Source organism: Eretmochelys imbricata, chromosome 4, assembly GCF_965152235.1.
Source record: "Eretmochelys imbricata isolate rEreImb1 chromosome 4, rEreImb1.hap1, whole genome shotgun sequence".
NCBI classification, from domain to species: Eukaryota; Metazoa; Chordata; order Testudines; family Cheloniidae; genus Eretmochelys; species Eretmochelys imbricata.
The window spans coordinates 122834734-122853851 of NC_135575.1; the positions used below are offsets into that span (position 1 = coordinate 122834734).

The 19118-nt window shown below is 41.9% G+C and overlaps 1 protein-coding gene across 1 annotated transcript in view; it reads left to right on the forward strand.

Annotated features, from left to right (window-relative positions):
* SH3TC1 (SH3 domain and tetratricopeptide repeats 1) overlaps window positions 1-18858 on the forward strand; it is a 52771-nt gene extending 33913 nt beyond the window's left edge. Inside the window, exons 10-17 of the mRNA XM_077814658.1 lie at window positions 2313-2354; window positions 4021-5712; window positions 7392-7572; window positions 11605-11755; window positions 14763-14885; window positions 15226-15376; window positions 17095-17291; window positions 18601-18858. Coding sequence (XP_077670784.1) covers window positions 2313-2354; window positions 4021-5712; window positions 7392-7572; window positions 11605-11755; window positions 14763-14885; window positions 15226-15376; window positions 17095-17291; window positions 18601-18858 — 2795 coding nt within the window. The remainder of the gene's footprint in view (window positions 1-2312; window positions 2355-4020; window positions 5713-7391; window positions 7573-11604; window positions 11756-14762; window positions 14886-15225; window positions 15377-17094; window positions 17292-18600) is intronic.
* The last annotated feature ends 260 nt before the right edge of the window (window positions 18859-19118 follow it).

Genomic DNA, 19118 nt, shown 5'->3' on the forward strand with positions numbered 1-19118 from the left:
ACCTAAATGCATAGGCACCAACTCCATGGGTGCTCCAACCCCAGAGCATCCATGGGGAAAAAAAATAGCCGGTGCTCAGTGCCCACCAGTCACAGCTGTTTTTCGGTGCCGCCAAACAGCTGTTTGGTGGCTGGGGAGGGGCTTGGGAAAGGGCGGAGAGAGTGAGTGGAGGCCTCAGGGAGGGGGGTGGAGGAAGGCAGGAAGAGGTGGAGCCAGGGTGGGCCCTTGAAGGAGGGGGCAGAGTGAGGGTCAGGCCTTGAGGGAGGGGGAAGAGCGGGGCTGGGAAGAGGCAGAGTGAGGGCGGAGCTTTGAAGGAGGAGGTGGGGCCTCTGGGTGGGTGGAGCACCCCCGGGAAGAAAAAATACTCAGCACCTAGGCCTAGATGGGGAACAAATATTTAATAAAGGGCTCTTCGATCTAGTAGAATAAGGTATAACACGAGGTTGAAGCTAGATAAATTCAGACTGGAAATACGGCATAAATCTTTAATGCTAAGAGTACTTAACCACTGGAACAACTTACCAAGGGTGGTGCTGGATTTTCTATCCCTGGCAAATTTAAAATCAAGATTGGATGTTTTTCTAAACGATATGCTTTCGGAATTTTTCTTGGAAAAGTCCTATGGCTTGTGTTAAACACGAGGTCAGACTAGATGATCACAATGGTCCATTCTGGCCTTGGAATCAGTCTCTTAAACTCAATGCCTTAGCTCTCACTGACTTTCGTAGAAATAGGATTAGGCTCCCATTCCCTAAGAACAGCTTCTTATGGTGTTTTTGAAATTGTCCCTTGCTGTGTTTGTCAAACACAACATTTGTCTAAAGAAAAATATCTCTCCTTGACTTTCACTAGGAGTACCATTTTTCTGAACATGACAGGATTTGCATGACATAAGAATCTGAAAATAATATCCTATTTAATCTGTGTTTCAGAGTAACAGCCGTGTTAGTCTGTATTCACAAAAAGAAAAGGAGTACTTGTGGCACCTTAGAGACTAACCAATTTATTTGAGCATGAGCTTTCGTGAGCTACAGCTCACTTCTGTAGCTCACGAAAGCTCATGCTCAAATAAATTGGTTAGTCTCTAAGGTGCCACAAGTACTCCTTTTCTTTTTATTTAATCTGTGGCTCAGGTCCTCAGCTAGTATAAATCAACATAACTTCACTGAAGTCAGTGGAGCTACGTCAATATACACCAGCTGAAGATCTGACACTGTTGTTATCACAGAGTCCATGACCATGGTATAGAATTACTTACACACCCACACAAAATATTATCGCATTTATGCACACACACACACGCAAAATATTATGGCATTTATGCACAAAAGAATCAGAAGGGATGTACAACAAAGCAAATACTGCAAGTACCAGCATAAAACCATTAATTAACTCCACATGTCATTCTAAATGCCTTCTAAAACAAAAATGTTTCAAACCTGCTTTAACATGACTTAGCTCCATGAGTCTATATTTTAGACTTTCTGCCATATCCTTCACACTCTTCGCAGCTTTAGCTGGCATTTAGCATGTGAAGGACAGTGAACTCATTCATTATAATGTGAGTAACTGAATTTTATCAGAAACATCAATAGAAGAATATGCAATCAAACAAATTATCCTACAGCAATTGACATAAGCCAGAACTTGTTAAGGAACGAGATACCATTACCAGTTATGGAGGTTGTCTGCAATTGATTGGAAATCCTTTGTGGAAGATTTGATGGTCTGTTCTACATAATATGACCATTCTTAGCTCTTCTTTAGATGTGCTTTGTTAAACACACACACAGCATTTAAATCTGGATTGTGAATATAGCGCTTAGAAAATCTGTGTTATAATGTGTCAACCCAAAAAAACAGTATGTTATACCATTATGCTGCATTCAAGGGGAGAGCTTTATATTTTTACACAGTCCCATCATAGAAACCAAAAATATATTCTAATATTACCACTAGATTATATAGATATTGTGTAATGCAATAGCCACCTACTATAATTCCAGGTCAGTTTTACATGTATAGCTGTACATTGCCATATGCTCAGGAAGAGGTACCATTACTCTTAAATATTACAGGTTGTTGTGCAGAGAATATGAACGACTGTAATAGTGTAGAAGAAGGGAGTCATAAGCATAGGAGTAGCTCACCAGTGAACTAAGCTTTTTGTTAATGTTTACAAGTTTATATAAATGATCCATTCTTTTTAATGTCCATAATGCACCTGAAATACTGTAGGTAGAAAGGCTTAAATAATCCTGCTGGAGAAAAGACAGAGTATAATTACTGGTACTATTTTCGTTTTCTTTCAGACAGATTAGAAGAATTAGAATTTCAGAACCCTCAAGAACAAGGTAAAATGTATAATATATTTTATATTATTTTTGATCATCTTAGGTCTTTGTTTCTGATCCTATTGTGGGAAAAATTAACAGGATTTCACATTTTAAAATTGTTTCTGTTTGGTATGATTCCCCCCCCGCCTTTCTGTGCCTGTTCACAGAAAGGTTGTGTGGATCCCTATTGTTGTTATATGCTCCTTTTCAGATCTCCGTTTTCCCTTGCCATGCAGTCCTGCTGTGAATTTCTCTGGCTAGAAAGGCAGAATGTGTTATGTGACACCCATGAAGTGTTCAGAATCTGCTACAAACACTTTCATGCTCTTAGGGTGTAATCATCTAATGAGCATTTTTCCTGATGATGTTTTGTTGTGTCATTTAATATTATTATTTGTACTGCTGTCACATCTGAGTCCTACATCTTGGATCAGGGTTCAGTTGTGCAAAGCACTGAACACACATAACAATGAGATGGTCTTTCAAGGTTATATTCTAAATATAAAATGGGAATCCTGCTGGATAGTTTTGGGGATGGAGTTCTGTGGGAGTTCACAGAACTTTCTATATGTGCAACCCCAATGAACAATTGAGTATCAATAAGAGTTTTTTTTCTAATTGACAAAGTCTATGGGCAATTCCTCTCCCCTGTGTTAACCCCAACTACTCTGACCAGGGGACTTCCATATCCTGAGTGGCCTACCAAATCCTCCACATAGGTCCCCCCTCTCCCCATCCCCCGAACCATGCTAGTTCCATTGCCATTCCATTGGAGGGTGGAAGGAAGCAGGATTTGCTTCTTATTTGCGATTGCACCAAACACAGCACAAATCTGACTCATTCTAGACTCATTTTCCATTAATTGAAAAAGGCTCATCACAGAAGCTATAGGCCTGCTACATCTTTAATCTTCCCAGCATACTCCTATGCTCAGAGAAACAAAGAGAGAACACAATATCATTACAGTTGTTAGGATGGCTTTTGATGAATGGGGTTGGTTGGAAAATTTCTATTAATTTTTTTAGTTGAAAAATTGGGTTTTCAACTAAATGAAAATTTTTGTAGAGTGTTTTCTTTTCTTGAACATTATATATTTTTGTCAGAAAACAAAAGGCCCAAACTGATTTCATTTTATTTTATTTTGAGAGAGAGTGTTTTTGGCAGTTTCCACCTGAAATTTATTTCAATTTGTGGCAGTTTTCAGCAACCAAAACTTGCGGGGAGGGGGGGAGTTTTTTGGGTTTTTAAAAAAAAGTCAAAATTTTCAATGGGGGAAAAACGCCCACTTTCCCACTAGCTGTATTTATAACCCTCACACAATTATTCTGTTTCATTGAAGAGTATAAACATTAAACGTCTTCTCAAGGGAAAATGAAAGCTCTATTTGTTTCAGAGTAACAGCCGTGTTAGTCTGTATTTGCAAAAAGAAAAGGAGTACTTGTGACAACTTAGAGACTAACCAATTTATTTGAGCATAAGCTTTCTAGCTCACGAAAGCTTATGCTCAAATAAATTGGTTAGTCTCTAAGGTGCCACAAGTACTCCAGCTCTATTTGTGTTTCTTTACACCATTGTCTGTCAATTAATTTTGCTTGAATTTCCTGCCCCATAAATCTGTCTATATTCTTGTATTTAGTTGGATCTTGCATTTAGTTGGATCACATAACTTGCTTTTGAATTGCAGAAATGCCACATCCCTCATCTAATACAGACTCCAGTAGAATGAGGGAGATGGTAAAAGAATCCCTTATGAAATGTAAAGATTTCCAGCTCCACTTGAAAGGGACATCTAGTCAAGGAAATGATTTTCCTAGCTCTTCAAATCAGCAGACCTGTGCCTTGGCTGAAGAGCCACGTTTCTGCATACAACAAGATGAAGAAGATCACGGGTCTGGGGTCTTTCAGGCATTATTGTTGTTCTTAAACAGTAAAGAGTATGAGGTGCACTTCAAAAACCTGTACGACTTCTCCTTCCCGTTTCTTAACACCACATTTTATGGCTACACTGGTGAAGAAGAACTGGTTGACTATTTTGGACTGGCAAGGGAGGCAGCAAAGAAAGCAAATCTGCCTTGGGCCCTAACAAGGCTATGCTTTCTCTTGGGTAGACTGTGTGTGAGAAAGCTCAAATTTTCCCAAGCTCGCGTTTATTTTGAAGAAGCCTTAGGAGCTATAAGAGGAGGTTTTAGTGATCTGTATCTTGTAGTTGCTCTTTATACAAATCTAACAGTCATCTACTTGAAACAGAAGAACAAAGGAAAATGTGCTCAGATTTTTGACAAGGTTACTTCCCTGCTCATGGGAATTCCCAACTACATCTGTAGCACTGACATGGAGTCAGACATTCTAAGGTACGCTTTAAAGAGGACAGTACTGAGTCAGAGCAAGCATGCAGAAGCCAGAGCATGCTTCCTCTTGGCAAAACATTACACAAAACTTAAACAGTATGAAGATGCACTACCATTTCTAGAAAGGCTGCAGCTTTTGAATAATGACTTGGATTTACAGAAGAGCTCGCTGTCAGCCGACTGCTATTTTAAACTAGGTGAGTCCTACAATCAAAAATGCTTGCCACACATTGTGCTAAGTTGCATAAAGGTTGCTTCTTCCCAGGGATCCTATACTCTAATGGACTCTTTGAGAAGCATTGATTTAGTCACCAAAAATGCTCCCAAACTCCATAGGCTGAGGAAAGCTGGGCAAATGCTCCCATCCCAAATTGCACCTTATCTCAGACAGGCACTTTCCTCAGCATTTACCAATGAGCAGCAAAAACTATGCAGCACAATTTATCTTAGCTTATCCGAACTCTACAGTCATCACAGACGGTATGGAGAAGCCATTGTTTATATGGAGAAAGTACTGGACTTCAATACTTCTGCCCACGTGGGAGAAACTATTAACCATTTAGTTTCACTTGCTTGGTTATATATTCTTCACAGGCAAAATACTGTCGCTTTGGCCATCCTAAATACCATTGTAGACTCTTCATTGAGTAGTCCTCAGCAGTTAGGTGTTATTTATAATATGACTGCCATTGCTTTGAAACGAACCAACAACATAAAGCAAGCTGCTGCGAGTTACTACAAGGCTCTGCACGTTTCAGAAGAGGCTGATATGGTACACAACCATGCTGTAGTTCTGGCTAATTTTGGAACTCTCTGCCTGCATTTAACAGCCAATTGTTTGGCAGAGCACTACTATGTCAAAGCAGTAAAGCTATTCTCTGGACTTCCAAGCTTGGATGGTGGTCACAATTTTACTCAAGTCCTCCTCCAACTGGGATGCTATTATGCTAATGGAACTCATAAGAAAAGAGGACAATTTTATTATGAATGGGCATTATTGGTGGCAATGGAAACAAATCATTTGGAAAGTAAGTACATTTGTTTTTCAAATAAATTTTACTGTACCCTGGGAATTTGGGAATGTTTGCTATCTATATACATTTCAGCTCCTCCTTAAGCAATATTTTTTATTTTTAGTTGATGTGACAGTTATATGAGTGACTCAAAACCCAGAAATCTTGTGTTTACACTGAAAGCATGCATGTGAGAAAGGAGAGGAGAGAGGGAGGATGGTCCAGTTGTTAGGCACTAGGCTGACTCAGAAGATATGATTTCAGTTCCCTGCCCTGTCACAGACTTCCTGTGTGACCTTGGAGAAGTCACTTAGCCTCTCTGTGTCTCAGTTTGCCATCTGTGAAATGGGGAGAAAATAGTGGGAAATAGTATTTCCCTATATGGCATATTGAAAACTGTGTTAAAATGCTAAGATATCACTTTAAATCTTAGGAGTTTTCCTAGTCTTGCTTGCAGGCTAGGGGTCTCTGTAGGAAAGCATGCAATCTGTGTCTTTCAGCTATCAGTCTCCAGAGAGCCAGCCTCGAGCAAGGTTGGGTGAGTTGTGCCTGTCTACCTTATGGAACAGTCTGCTTTCTCTCTCTCTCTCTGTTTTTTTAGTTCTTGCGTGTTAAAGTTTTGGACATTAAGAAATAAAGCAATGTTATGTTGCAACCCTCCAGACAAAGTACTATGTGTTTTTATCTAACTTCTCTGTAGGCCATGATCATAATACCCTCCCTCGCAGGGGTGTTGTGAGGATAAAGACGTTAAAGATTGTGTGGAGCTCAGATGCTATGGTAATGAGGATCGTATAAGTACCTTCAATTGATAGGTTGCAAAGTCAGGCATTCAGAAGTTAGGAAATGCCAGAATTAAGGCCTCACAGGTTACTTCAATTCAGGTCCCTTTGTGCATATGCATTATGAGAGGGATAGCTCAGTGGTTTGAGCATTGGCCTGCTAAACCCAGGGTTGTGAGTTCAGTCCTTGAGGGGGCCATTTAGGGATCTGGGGCAAAAATTGGGGATTGGTCCTGCTTTGAGCAGGGGGTTGGACTAGATGACCTCCTGAGGTCCCTTCCAACCCTGATATTCTATGATTCTATGAGACCATCTTTAATGATATGATCACATGCTATTTGGCAATGAGAAGTAACTGAGGCAGAGTCCTTGCTCTTTGAATAGTTTTTAGGGCTCTCAGAAATGGTGTAGAAAATGAAAATCTTGACAGAAAGAAACTAGTTCAATAATAAGAGTAAATGAAAAATGCCTGTGTGCCCTGCAGTATCTGGAGTGGAAATGAACTGTGTCGTAAACATGGAGCACATCCATTTTAATTTTAAATTGTAAAAATTAAGGAAAGTTTTCACTTACTTGATCTACCCAGCTACACTGTTGGTCTTTCTGAATGACACTTCATTGATCGGCAGGCAGAAGATGCAGAAAGAACAATGCTTTTAGCACCTTTTATTCCAGACACTAAGCATGAGTCATCTCTAGTCTTCACTAGTTAAGGCAGAGGGGGATGTGGCAGTGGAGGGTACATCTGCCATGGTACAGGGCTATGTCTGAAAAAGATATTATGTATGACAATGTTCCAGCAATTCCGGGTTACAACAACCCGAGTGAGTTCACTTAAGCCTTGTTTCATTTTTGTTTAAACTAAAGATTCATGTTGAGTGTTCATTTCTATTTCCTAATCTGGTTTCCCAGGTCAGCTCCAAGCTGTTCAGTTGCTGTGTCAATTCTACACTACAGTTGTTCCAGATGAAGCTCAGTGTGTCATTTACAATGAATATCAACTATCCTTGGCTCGGAAAATGTCAGACAAAGTTTTGGAGGGGCAAATTTTGGAAACAATCAGTCAGCTGTATCTCTCTTTAGGCACAGAAAGGTGAGGTCCATTTAAACGACTGATTTTTTGTTTTGTTTTGTACTCATGAGAAGATTTAGCTCTGGAGGCTGAAGTCAGCAGGCTGGGTATTGGCAATGGCAGGACAATCTTCTCCCACACTGTTCTGCCTATATACCTTAGCCTGGAATTGCAGAATCTGCCTTCACAGACGAGAGTTTAATTGGTGCGGCTTTTCCAATGACCTGCAGGCCAGATTTTTCCAATGCTCAGCACTCACCGTTGGGGCCATCCTCAGCAGCCCCCCACAAGCTGAACTCTTCTGAAAATTTGCCGCATTGGTGTCACTGCTGTGACAATGACCGATGTTAACAAAAGTCACCATCACAGTTAATATGTGGAAACCTTTTCCACTAGAAACTGAACTGAGACTCTCTTGAATGGCTGCATATCCCCACGGTTATCTATCCTTCTGTTATAATACTCTTCCTGTCTGTGGTTTTACACGTATACTGCGGACACCTGCAAAGTTCCGTATTGCCAGTCAGAAGTGATTCAAATACTTTTTGGATGCAGCTATGCTTGGTGCTTCTTTGTTCAGAGTACATCACCCTGAGTGTTGACCACAGGACATCAGGATCAAACTTCTCACTTTATTGTCTGCATTAGTGATTCTGGTGCTCCAGTTACCTGAAACTTGAAATCAGATGCCACTGATAGAGTGGGTTATTACACTTCCTGGGTTTGTATCAGGCTTGCATCCCCAGTGAAATGAGTGTAATGTTACAAGCCTAATTGTGAGAGGACATCTAGAAAAACTATTTTATTTAGGGGCAAATCCTGTCCCCTTCTCTGTGGCTGTTGATGGCCTTTGAGCAGCAGAACCAGCATAGTTCCACTGCGCAAGTGTGGGAGGCTGGATCCAAGTGAGTCATGCAGCCCTGGCAAAGGACAGTCCTCTTACACATATATCCCCTAGGTAGTAGCACAGAGGAGCCAGGAGAGAGGTGAGTGTGGGCAAGCCAGGGGCTGAGCTAAGGATCTGCTATGTGAGGAGCCTTCCATTCCCTCACTGGGGGAGAAGCCATGTAAGTGCTCCACATCAGTCACTGGGAAAAAATAACCATTGCAGAGTGTCTACATGGCTGCGCTGTGGCCTGTGGAGACTGATTCCTTTCCCTACCTCCCTCTTTATCTCCACAGCACCTGGCCAGCTGTATTTGGTCCTGAGTATATGTGAAGGGTCCACATAATAAAACCACAGCAAAACATAGTGCAATTAGCTGTCTGTACCAAGGAAAGCCTCAATTCCTAGAAGGCATGGCTGGTCAGAACTGACATGAATAGATAAAATATGTGGACACTTGTATAGTGCCAGGTTTTGGCCACTGCCATCTAGCTTTCATTTCCAGGAGCTTCACATTCTTCTCCTGGGGGCAGTCTGTGCCAAAAAATTAAAAATTCTGTGCACAATATTTTAAAATTCTGCAAATTTTATTTATTAAAATAACACTACATAATCACACCAGTTTCAATTATTGGGGTAATTTATTTCAAAATATCAGCAAGTATGTCTGTAACAATATGGACACAAACAACAAATTTCCCCAGGAATAGAGAGTTAAAGAAACCCCTATGACAACCCAGTTCCTGTTTCTCTGCCCTCCTCCCTTCTCACCCCCTCCCCCCCCCCCCCGAGCCCAGGGATCCAGAGGGAGAAACAGCCTGATGCTCAGTCCCAGGCTTGCATGGAGTTTCCTAAGTACCGCCCTGTCCTTTCCTCAGGGCATGCTAGGGACTGCAGCTGCTAGGAATCCTCTAACTCAGTGGTTTTCAAACTTCTTTTCTGGTGACCCAGTTGAAGAAAATTGTTGATGCCTGTGACAAAACGGAGCTGGAGATGAGGGGTTTGGAGTGTGGGAGGGGCTCAGGGATGGGGCAGAGGATTGGGATGCAGGGGTGAGGGCTGTGGGGTGGGGCTGGGAATGAGGGGTTCATGGTGTGGGAGGGAGTTCTGGGCTGGGGCAGGGGGTTGGGGTGTGGGAGGGGGTCAGGGCTCTGGGCTGGGGATGAGGGGTTTGGGGTACAGGAGGGGCTCCGGGTTTGGGGGGGCTCAGGGCTGGGGCAGGGGATTGCGATACAGGTTTACCTCGGGCGGCTCCTGGTCAACGGCGCAGCAGGGGTGCTAAGGCAGGCTTCCTGCCTGTCCTGGCACCGTGGACCACACTGTGTCCGGAAGTGGCCAGCAGCAGGTCTGGCTCCTAGGCGGAGGTGTGCAAGCAGCTCCGTGTGGCTCTCGCCCACAGGCACCGCCCCCCGCTCCCATTGGCTGTTTCCCAGCCAATGGGAGTGTGGAGCCAGTGCTCGGGGTGGGGGCAGCATGTGGAGCCCTGTGGCCCCCCCGCCTAGGAGCTGGACCTGCTGCTGGCCGCTTTCGGGGTGCAGTGCGGTGTCAGAACAGGTGAGAACTAGCTTGCCTTAGCCAGGCAGCACCACCGACGGGACTTTTAACGGCCCAGTTGGTGGTCCTGACCAGAGCTGCTGCGACCCAGTGCCTTCCATTCTGCAACCCAGTACTGGGTCGCAACCCGCAGTTTGAAAACCACTGATCTAGCTCCCTCTCCTTCCCCCCAGCCGAGTCCAGTGGCCCCTCATGGTGGCTAACAGCATTGCAGCCCATTTCTGTGGGAGGAAGGAAATTCTGTGCACACAATGTTAATTTCTGCAAAATTCTGCATTGTGTAGTGGCGCTGAATTCCCCCAGGAGTAATATTCATTTGGCTTAACTAAAGAAAAAACAAAGGAGCTGACTGCAAGAGTCTATCTACAGCTATAATAATTAAAAGTGTTTTACCCAGGGGCTCGGAGGAAGAGGTAGGCTGTGCACATGTCACTTGCTGAGCAATTGTTCAGTGATTTTGAGATCTGTGCTGGATGCATTGTCTGGATGTTTCTTCCCCTCCATTTTGATTCCTCTGATTAGGATTATTTCATCTCAGATTAAGTGGAGGTCATTTATTTGAGACTCTAGCATGCTTTAAACCAAGCTTGGTCAAGAAGGTTTTTCATAAGATTGGAGCCCTATGCAGTTTATGGCATGTCTTTATACTCCTTGAAAAGACATTTGATTAGCAGGGTATGTATTGTTAAAGCATTGCTAATATTTGGGATCCTCTTTGCGGTTTGAATAGTTTGTGTTAAGGATTCATTGTAATACCATGTAGTTCTTAATGTGTTATTTGATATGCTTATGCTGTATGTTCAGGGGAAAGGATATATTGGGAATGAATGTGGTCAGGATGACTGGATGACTGCTTCTGTAATTTGAGCATATTCTCATGCGACTTCCTGAGAAAGATCACTTACACATCTAGTGAAAAGTGTTACGTTGATATTTATGAGCACAAATGATCAGAATCTAGGTTATACTTCTCATCAGAAAGACATCTCTTTCAAGAGCAGTGTCCTAGCACTGACTCCAAGGGAAGAGTGCCATCTACTGAGTTAGTAACATCAGCTTAAGAAGCACCTGGGCTTTCTTCAGAGGCCTTTCACACAGGTACTGATCAGGCCTAACCTTGCTTAGATTACAGCTCAAGGTGACATAGTGAGAACAGGTTTATTTTTTGTGACTTAATGCGCCGTCTGGAAAGAAAATAACTTGTTTATGCACCATAATGCTCTACGACAAGGATTGTAGAAACTAACCATCATGACAGCAGATTCAGGGCCTGGGAGAGGTTATTTCAATCTGTCTCTGATACTGCTCATGAGAAAGGACATATCTGGAAGAAACTATCCTAAAATATTACTTTATTACACTGGGAATTTAACAAAGCAAAGAGATGAAGGAATCAAACAAAACCAAACTGGAAGAGGTGAAAAATGTGAGAAGCTGGTTATTTACCAAAAACATCTGGGAAATATTATCCAATTATACCATAAAAAGAAGACATTTTGAAATCTGACAGAAAATAGTTAACCTACTTTTTATTACACAAGGAAGATATGCATCACAAAGTTATACATATGCACTCAGTTATTAGGATTTACTTTCTTTCTACTTTTTCCTAGGGCTTACAGATCAGCTCTGGAATATACCAAAAGAAGCCTTGGAATATTTATAGATCTTCAGAAGAAAGAGAAAGAGGCATATGCTTGGCTTCAGGCAGGAAAGATCTATTACATTCTGAGGCAGAATGAGCTAGTGGATCTTTATATTCAGGTATGCTGAATTTTATCTAGGCTTTAAAATAACTGTACCTCTGTGAAAATATGATGAATGAGATACAGATGGGATTATTATGGGTGATGTAGCAAAAGAGAAACTGTCTGTAATATAATGAGTCAAAAGAGCTCTTGTTTTGAATTGATTATGTGGGCTGCTTTGTTAAAGGTCTATCACAGAGGTGGACAAACTACGGCCCGCGGGCCACATCGGCCCACGGGACCCTCCTGCCCGGCCCCTGAGCTCCTGGCCCGGGAGGCTAGCCCCCGGCCCCTCCCCTGCTGTTCCCCTTCCCCTGCAGCCTCAGCTCACTCTGCCGCTGGTGCAATGCTCTGGGCAGCAGGGCTGTGAGCTCCTGGGGCAGTGCAGCTGCACAGCCCGGCCTGACCCGGTGCTCTGTGCTGCACGGTGGCGCGGCCGGCTCCAGCCGGGGGCGGGGCTGTAGCAACACCAGCCACCGGTGCTCCAGGCAGCGCGGTAAGGGGGCAGGGAGCGGAGGGGTTGGATAGAGGGCAGGGGAGTTCGGGGTAGTAGGTGTGGATAGGGTGCAGGGCAGTCAGAGGGTGGGGAACAGGGGGGTTGAATGGAGGCAGGGGTCCCGGGGCATCAGTCAGGAAGGAGGCGGGGGTTGGATGGGGCGGCAGGGGGCAGTCGGGGTAGGGGTTCTGGGGGCAGTCAGGGGACAGGGAGAAGGGGTGGTTGGAGGGGGCAGGGGTCAGTCAAGAATGAGATGGGGAGGTTGGATGAGGGGGCGGGGGTTGCAGGGAGGGTCAGGGGACAGGGAGCGGAGGGGGGTGGATGGGGCAGGGGTCCCGGGGGGCCATCAGGGAACAGGGGTGGTTGGATGGGCCAAGAGTCCGGGGGGGGGGGACTGGGACACGCCCCCCTCCCCTAACTGGCCCTCCATACAATTTCTGAAACCCGTTGCGGCCCTCAGGCCAAAAAATTTGCCCGCCCCGGTCTATCAGCATGTCTATGCAAAATTCTGTTTTAGATTTGCTGTTTGGCTATGAAACATCATTTGGGGAATGACTTCTCTGCTCATAAGAACATAAGAATAATCACGCTGGGTCACACCATAGTCCATCTAGCCCAGTATCCTGTCTTCAGACACTGGACAATGCCTAAGGTGACCAGAAGTCCCGATTTTATAGGGACAGTCCCGATTTTGGGGGTCTTTTTCTTATATAGGCTCCTATTACCCCCCACCCCCATCCCGATTTTTCACACTTGCTGTCTGGTCACCCTAACAATGCCAGATGCTTCAGAGGGAATGGACAGAACAGGGCAATTATTGAGTGATCCATCCCTGTCATCTAGTCCCAGCATCTGACAGTCAGAGGATTAGGAACACCCAAAGCATGGGATGCGTCCCTGACCATCTTGACTAATAACCTTTGATGAACCTATCCTCCATAAACTTATCTAATTCTGTTGTGAATCCAGTTATAGGTGTGTCCTTCACAACATCCCCTGGCAACGAGTTCCACGGGTTGATTGAGCATTATGTGAAGAAGTACTTCCTTTTGTTTGTTTTAAATCTGCTGCTTATTCATTTCATTGGGTTCTTACATAATGTGAAGGGATTAAAAAACGTTTCCTTATTCACTTTCTCCACATCATTCATGATTTTATAGACCTCTATCATATCCAGCCTTCGTCATCTCTTTTCTAATCTGATCTAATTATGATTTTTAGTGTTTTTAATCTCTTCTCATATGGAAGCTCTTCCATGGTCATTTTTGTAGCCCTTCTCTTATCTATTTAGATTATAAAATGTTTGGAGGCTGGGATTGTCTTTTACTATGGGTATGTAATAGGCCCTAACTACCATAATACAAACAGAAATTAAATAAAAGTGTTATAAAACCTTATTAAGAGAGTTTGCAGAAAGTGAACAACAAGGCGCATGAGCCTATTGGGAATGAATTAATTTTAAAATATGACTGAGATTTCTTTGAAACCCTAATTTGACTATGGACACGCTATGTGCAGAAAGTGAGACTGTGTTTATTGAATACTATTCTCTGTGAGTCATTCAGTCACCTCTCTGGAATGCCCCAAAGAGCTTTACAATCTGTTACCAAGAATACTGACACTTTTTAGAAAAGATACATTACAGTCTTATTAATTTTCGCTAAACGAATCCACACACTTTGTACTGTATTTCATCTGAGCAGAGTATTGAAGTGAAAGTCTCATACTGCTTAGACTTACTGTACAGTTTTGTGATCATAATTAAAATGAAGCTACTCTTGTCAAATAAATTAACGAAGTGCAGTTGGTGTTGCATTCTCTTTTTAGTGTATGTGCTCTTGTTTGCCTGTCCACACAATTTAATCATTGGCAAGAATCATTGCATTGCAATGGCCACTGAATGAATTAGCAAGGTTCTGCTGTACTATTGCGATATATATGGCTGTAATATTGATAAAGTAGGAATACTTAATTTTCTTTATTCACATGCTTTTTCCCACTATGTCTTGTAAATTATATCCTTCGGGATCAATAACTGAGTATCCTGTACATGGCAGCATTCCTTCATTTTATTGAGTGTGTCCTGACATTTCACTGTGTCTGAAATGGCATAAATTCATTTCCCAGCAGCAAGACAGAGGGACAAATTCTTTGCTCACTTTAAGGGAACCTCACTCAGCTACATAATTAGAGCATTTGGCCACAGACTTAAACCTGAGCTATAAACCCTCACTCTGTGAAATATCCAATTTTCAATTCCTGTTTCTATCTAGATTAGCTGTTAAAGTGTATATGGTGTAGCTATTGAGTATGTATGCTACAGTACTAAAGAATACTGTATATTGGACTGAACAGCCTTACAGTGAAAAGAGATAGATAAGATGACGTAAGAAGACATTGCTGTCTCTAAGGTTTCTAATTTTGTACAGCAGGTACCAAAACCCATATACAATGCATTTCATTATGGGGTTTTAGTTCTGAATGAATAAAAATTACTTCGTAACAGAATGTGCATTTTTCTTCCTAGGTTGCTCAAGATGCTGCTGTTTGTAATGGGGATCCAAACTTAGGAATGGAATTGTTTGAAGCTGCAGGAGACATATTTTTCAATGGTACCTGGGAGAAGGAAAAAGCAGTGTCATTCTACAGGGTTAGTGATTGTTACTTATTATTTGTATTGTGGTGCTCATAGCAGCCCCAGTCATGGACGCCATTGTGCTCGGTGCAAACAGACTGTTCCTGCCCCAAAGAGCTTTACAATCTGTTCTGTATTACTACTCTGAATTCTCTCAAATCCCTGGTTTCACTGAAGTAAATTGCAAAGCAACCTTTGACTTTGATAGGGCCAAATCCCATTTTTATATGCATAAAGCAAAGTACAGAATTTGCTAAATGTGAGACGAATATGGGCCATAGCAGTTATGAGTACACATGTTTTCTGGGCTTCAGCAATAACCAAACTGATCTTTTTATGCATGTGCTTATTTCAGGACAGGGCTCTTCCACTTGCCATTAAGACTGGAAACAAAAAGGCAGAACTCCGATTATGCAACAAACTAGTGCAATTGCTGGTAAATCTACAGGATTCTGAGGACAGTCTGGAATATGCACAAATATCCCTCACACTTAGTGTGAAGTTAGGTAAAGCTAATATTCACAGACTACTGACTGTCAGACTTCTATTATCATTGACAGAATTCTAGAGAAGAGTTGTCACTTCCTCCTTTGCATTTCGTGATGCTTTTTGCCAAGGTTCTGTGTGCTAGGAAGCCAATACCATTTTCCCTTCTGTTTTTGGATCCCCTCTAGCTGGAACAGGTGACAGTTCCTGAGTTCTATTAGTTTTTTGTTACATTTCTTAACTTAGCTGAGTCCGGTAATGTTCTGCCTAACATTTTCTTAATTAGTTCACAGAACTGTAAGTAGTGATCTGAGATTACATGTTTCAGGGGGCAATTTCCAGATGAGTCCATCTGAAATCTAGCAATTGTTAGCATTAACCCTCTCCAGGTCTCACTTACTGTACATGAGAAATGTGAGGAATGGAGACTTGATCTGACATGCTGCACCTTCCATGCTGACCAGAGAATATGGAGCAGTCTGTTAACATGAGACACAAGATATAGTTCTTAGTGTGTACCTGAATCTGCCAGATTCTTGTGTTTATGGGTAATTTCTTCTTGAGAATTTTCAAGTCCCTTGTTCCCCATTGTCTGAGTGCCTCACAATCTTTAATGTATTTATACTCAAAAGATACCTATGAGGTAGGGAAGTGCTATTACCCTATTTTACAAGTGGGGAACTGAGGCACAAAGAGATTAAATGACTTGCCCAAGGAAGCACAGGGAGTTTGTGGTAGAGCAGAGGTAGACCCCAGGTCTGCCAAATCCCAGGCTAATGCCGCAACCACTGGATCATCCTTCCTCTCCTCCTTTCACATAAGACGGAGTGATTAATACTAATTAATTAGAAGTAGCCTTAAAGAGCTATCTGGGGCACTGTCTGTGACTTTGACTCCTTCCTTTCTTCAGTGGTGAATAGAGCTGATAAAAAAATCAATAAAGAATTTGTGGGTATTTTTCAAAATTTGTTACTTTCCCCCCAAATGTTGGTAATGTCAGACTTACTGAAACTTGTTGATATTTTTCTACTGTTAAATGTCACTGATCAACTCTAGAGCTGGTTGAAAGAACAGAAAATTTTGACAAAATCTTTGATCAGAATTTTTGGGGGAAAGGGGGGGAATTGGTAAAAATTTTTGATGGAAAATGTTGTTGAAATTAAGGCTATGTCAGTCACATCAAGTGATAAGAATGTAGTCAAGACCTGAGATCCTACTAACAGAGATTATCTCCTTTGATATGGGGTAAAGTACCACCAACCATAAAATATTAGATTATCCAACCAGTACTAAGAAAATCATTGTTTGATGCTAGAGTCCTCACAAAGGCATATGACACACCTACTCTCACACCCAAATATTTAACCATAAACTTAAAAACTAATCAATATATATCTTCCATAGGCTGGAAAAGAGGAAAGAGAGCAATTGCTATCATTTTTATTTTCAAATATTTTAAAGGCAATCATACAGCAGTGTTGGGGTGGGGGAGAGATATCTAACTACTTAAATTCAGCAACTCTTACTTAGAAATCAGAACTGCAGTATTTGGCCTTGGGTTTAGTCAGGCAAAGTGATTTTATATTGAATAAAGTTTAATTACCAGAACTAAATAAAAGGAAAGGTAGAACAGAAATAATACTTAAAGCAAAACACCTCACATATCTCAATGTGAGAGAATGTATCTTCTTCTCATTGTCTCTTAGATCGTATCCTCATTCACATGTTATTTCATTAGGAAATCAGCTAAATGAACGAATAGCATATCACAGACTGGCTACTATCCATCATCGCCTGGGTCAGTGCGAACTTGCTGAACACTTTTACTTAAAAGCGTTGTCCCTTTGCTCCTCTCCTCTGGAATTTGATGAGGAATCAATGTATTATGTGAAAGTGTATCTAATCCTAGGAGACATTATATTCTATGACCTAAAGGTGAGAAATATTTTTATTGATTGATTTGATTGCTGTAGCACCTAGGAGCTGTAGTTGTGGACAAGGATCCCATTATGTTAGGTCCTATACAAACAGAGAACAAAAACAAAGTCCCTGCCCCGAAGATCTTACAAACTACATTTGAGAGAAAAGGCAACAAATGGATAGAGACAGACAGAGATGGGAGAATACAGGGACACAATGAGATAATATTGGTCAGCACGATAGACTGTGGTCTCAGCATGCCAGCAGCTTATCTATTCTCAAGTTTTTTGTAGGCATCCTGGAAAAAGAGAGTTTTGAGGAAGGACTGAAGGAAGACAGTGAATTAGTTTTGTGGATGTTTACAGGGAGCATTTCCCAAGTGTGAGGGGCAGCATGAAATAAGGAATAGAATGAGATACTAAAATAACAACTGTGGAAAATATATTTGCATCAGTTTATGTGTCAGCCCAGACATTTCACCTGGATAATCCTGCTACTCATGTATTTTGGGTGGAATAGCTCAGAGCTGTGGGGATTAGAGAGCTCAGTGCATTTTTAATGGAATATAGAGCTTTCTAGTACTTGGTACAAGTTCATCCCAAGTTCCTCAAGGACAGATTTCTAGCATACTGTTTATGAACTCTCATACCTATTGGTGCTCTTAGTGGAGAGACCAGGGACCAAATAAGCATGGAACCTGAACTGCCATCTCCTCCCCAGAGGTGGTCCCTCTTGTTCTGGTCTGAAGCAGAGTCATGGTGCAGTATGGAGAAGGTGGTTCCACTGTCTGCTCTGTGGATAAACAAAGTTTGCAGTCTTCACAGCCGTCAATCCAGCACTTTTCACAAATACTACATTGACATTCACATTCACATTCACAAACCAGATTTTTTTAAAAAAAAAATTCTACATACATCAGACAGAGAAAAAAAGTAATACTGATATATTGAAATTGAATGATATTGTGTAGAATAACCTATAGATAGGGAAGGTAAAATATCTGCGAAAGCATTAGAAAAAAGGATGGACCATACAGCAATATCTCAATAAAGATATGGAGAGAGGAGAATGGTTAATAGCTATCTAAGGGATAGAGTGGGAGCTCAGGGCCTAACCTGCTTAGATGTTTTAAAAACCTCACTAGGCACCTATCTGCATCTTTAGGGGGTCTAAATACTTTACAAAATCTGGCCGTAAGTGTCTAATCCTTAATTTTGCCTGAGTAGAGCATTTAGAATTGGGACCCAAATTATCTCTTGCTTTGATATCTAATAAACCAGGTTTGTATACTTCTTAATATAACATATATTCCTTTTTATTTCAGGATCCTTTTGATGCAGCAGGATATTATCATTTGGCACTTGCAGCTGCCATGGACTTGGGCAACAAAAAGGCTCAGCTGAAGATTTACACAAGGCTCGCAATAATCTACCACAATTTCCTTATGGATCGGGAGATGTCTCTTTTCTTCTATCAGAGAGCAAGAACCTTTGCAACAGAGCTTAACGTTCGGAGAATAAACCTGGCACCTGATCAGTATTATAAGAATGCAACATGGGTACCTGTGAAAAATGCCATGTGACAACCTACCAGGCAGCTAGAGAAATATCATTTTGGTTTTGTCAGACAACACCTAATGTTCCTTGATATTCTGTATTGTACATAATGTATATGGGACTTCAGTGCCACAGGCTAATGGCCCTGTCTAGACAACAATGGGCCAAATTTCACTTTTGTTGACTCATGTGCAACCACATTTTCTTCAATGGAATTGGACATGGACATGTCAGGGCAGAATTTATCATAGGAATGAACTAACTAAAAAACCCACCCACAAACTTT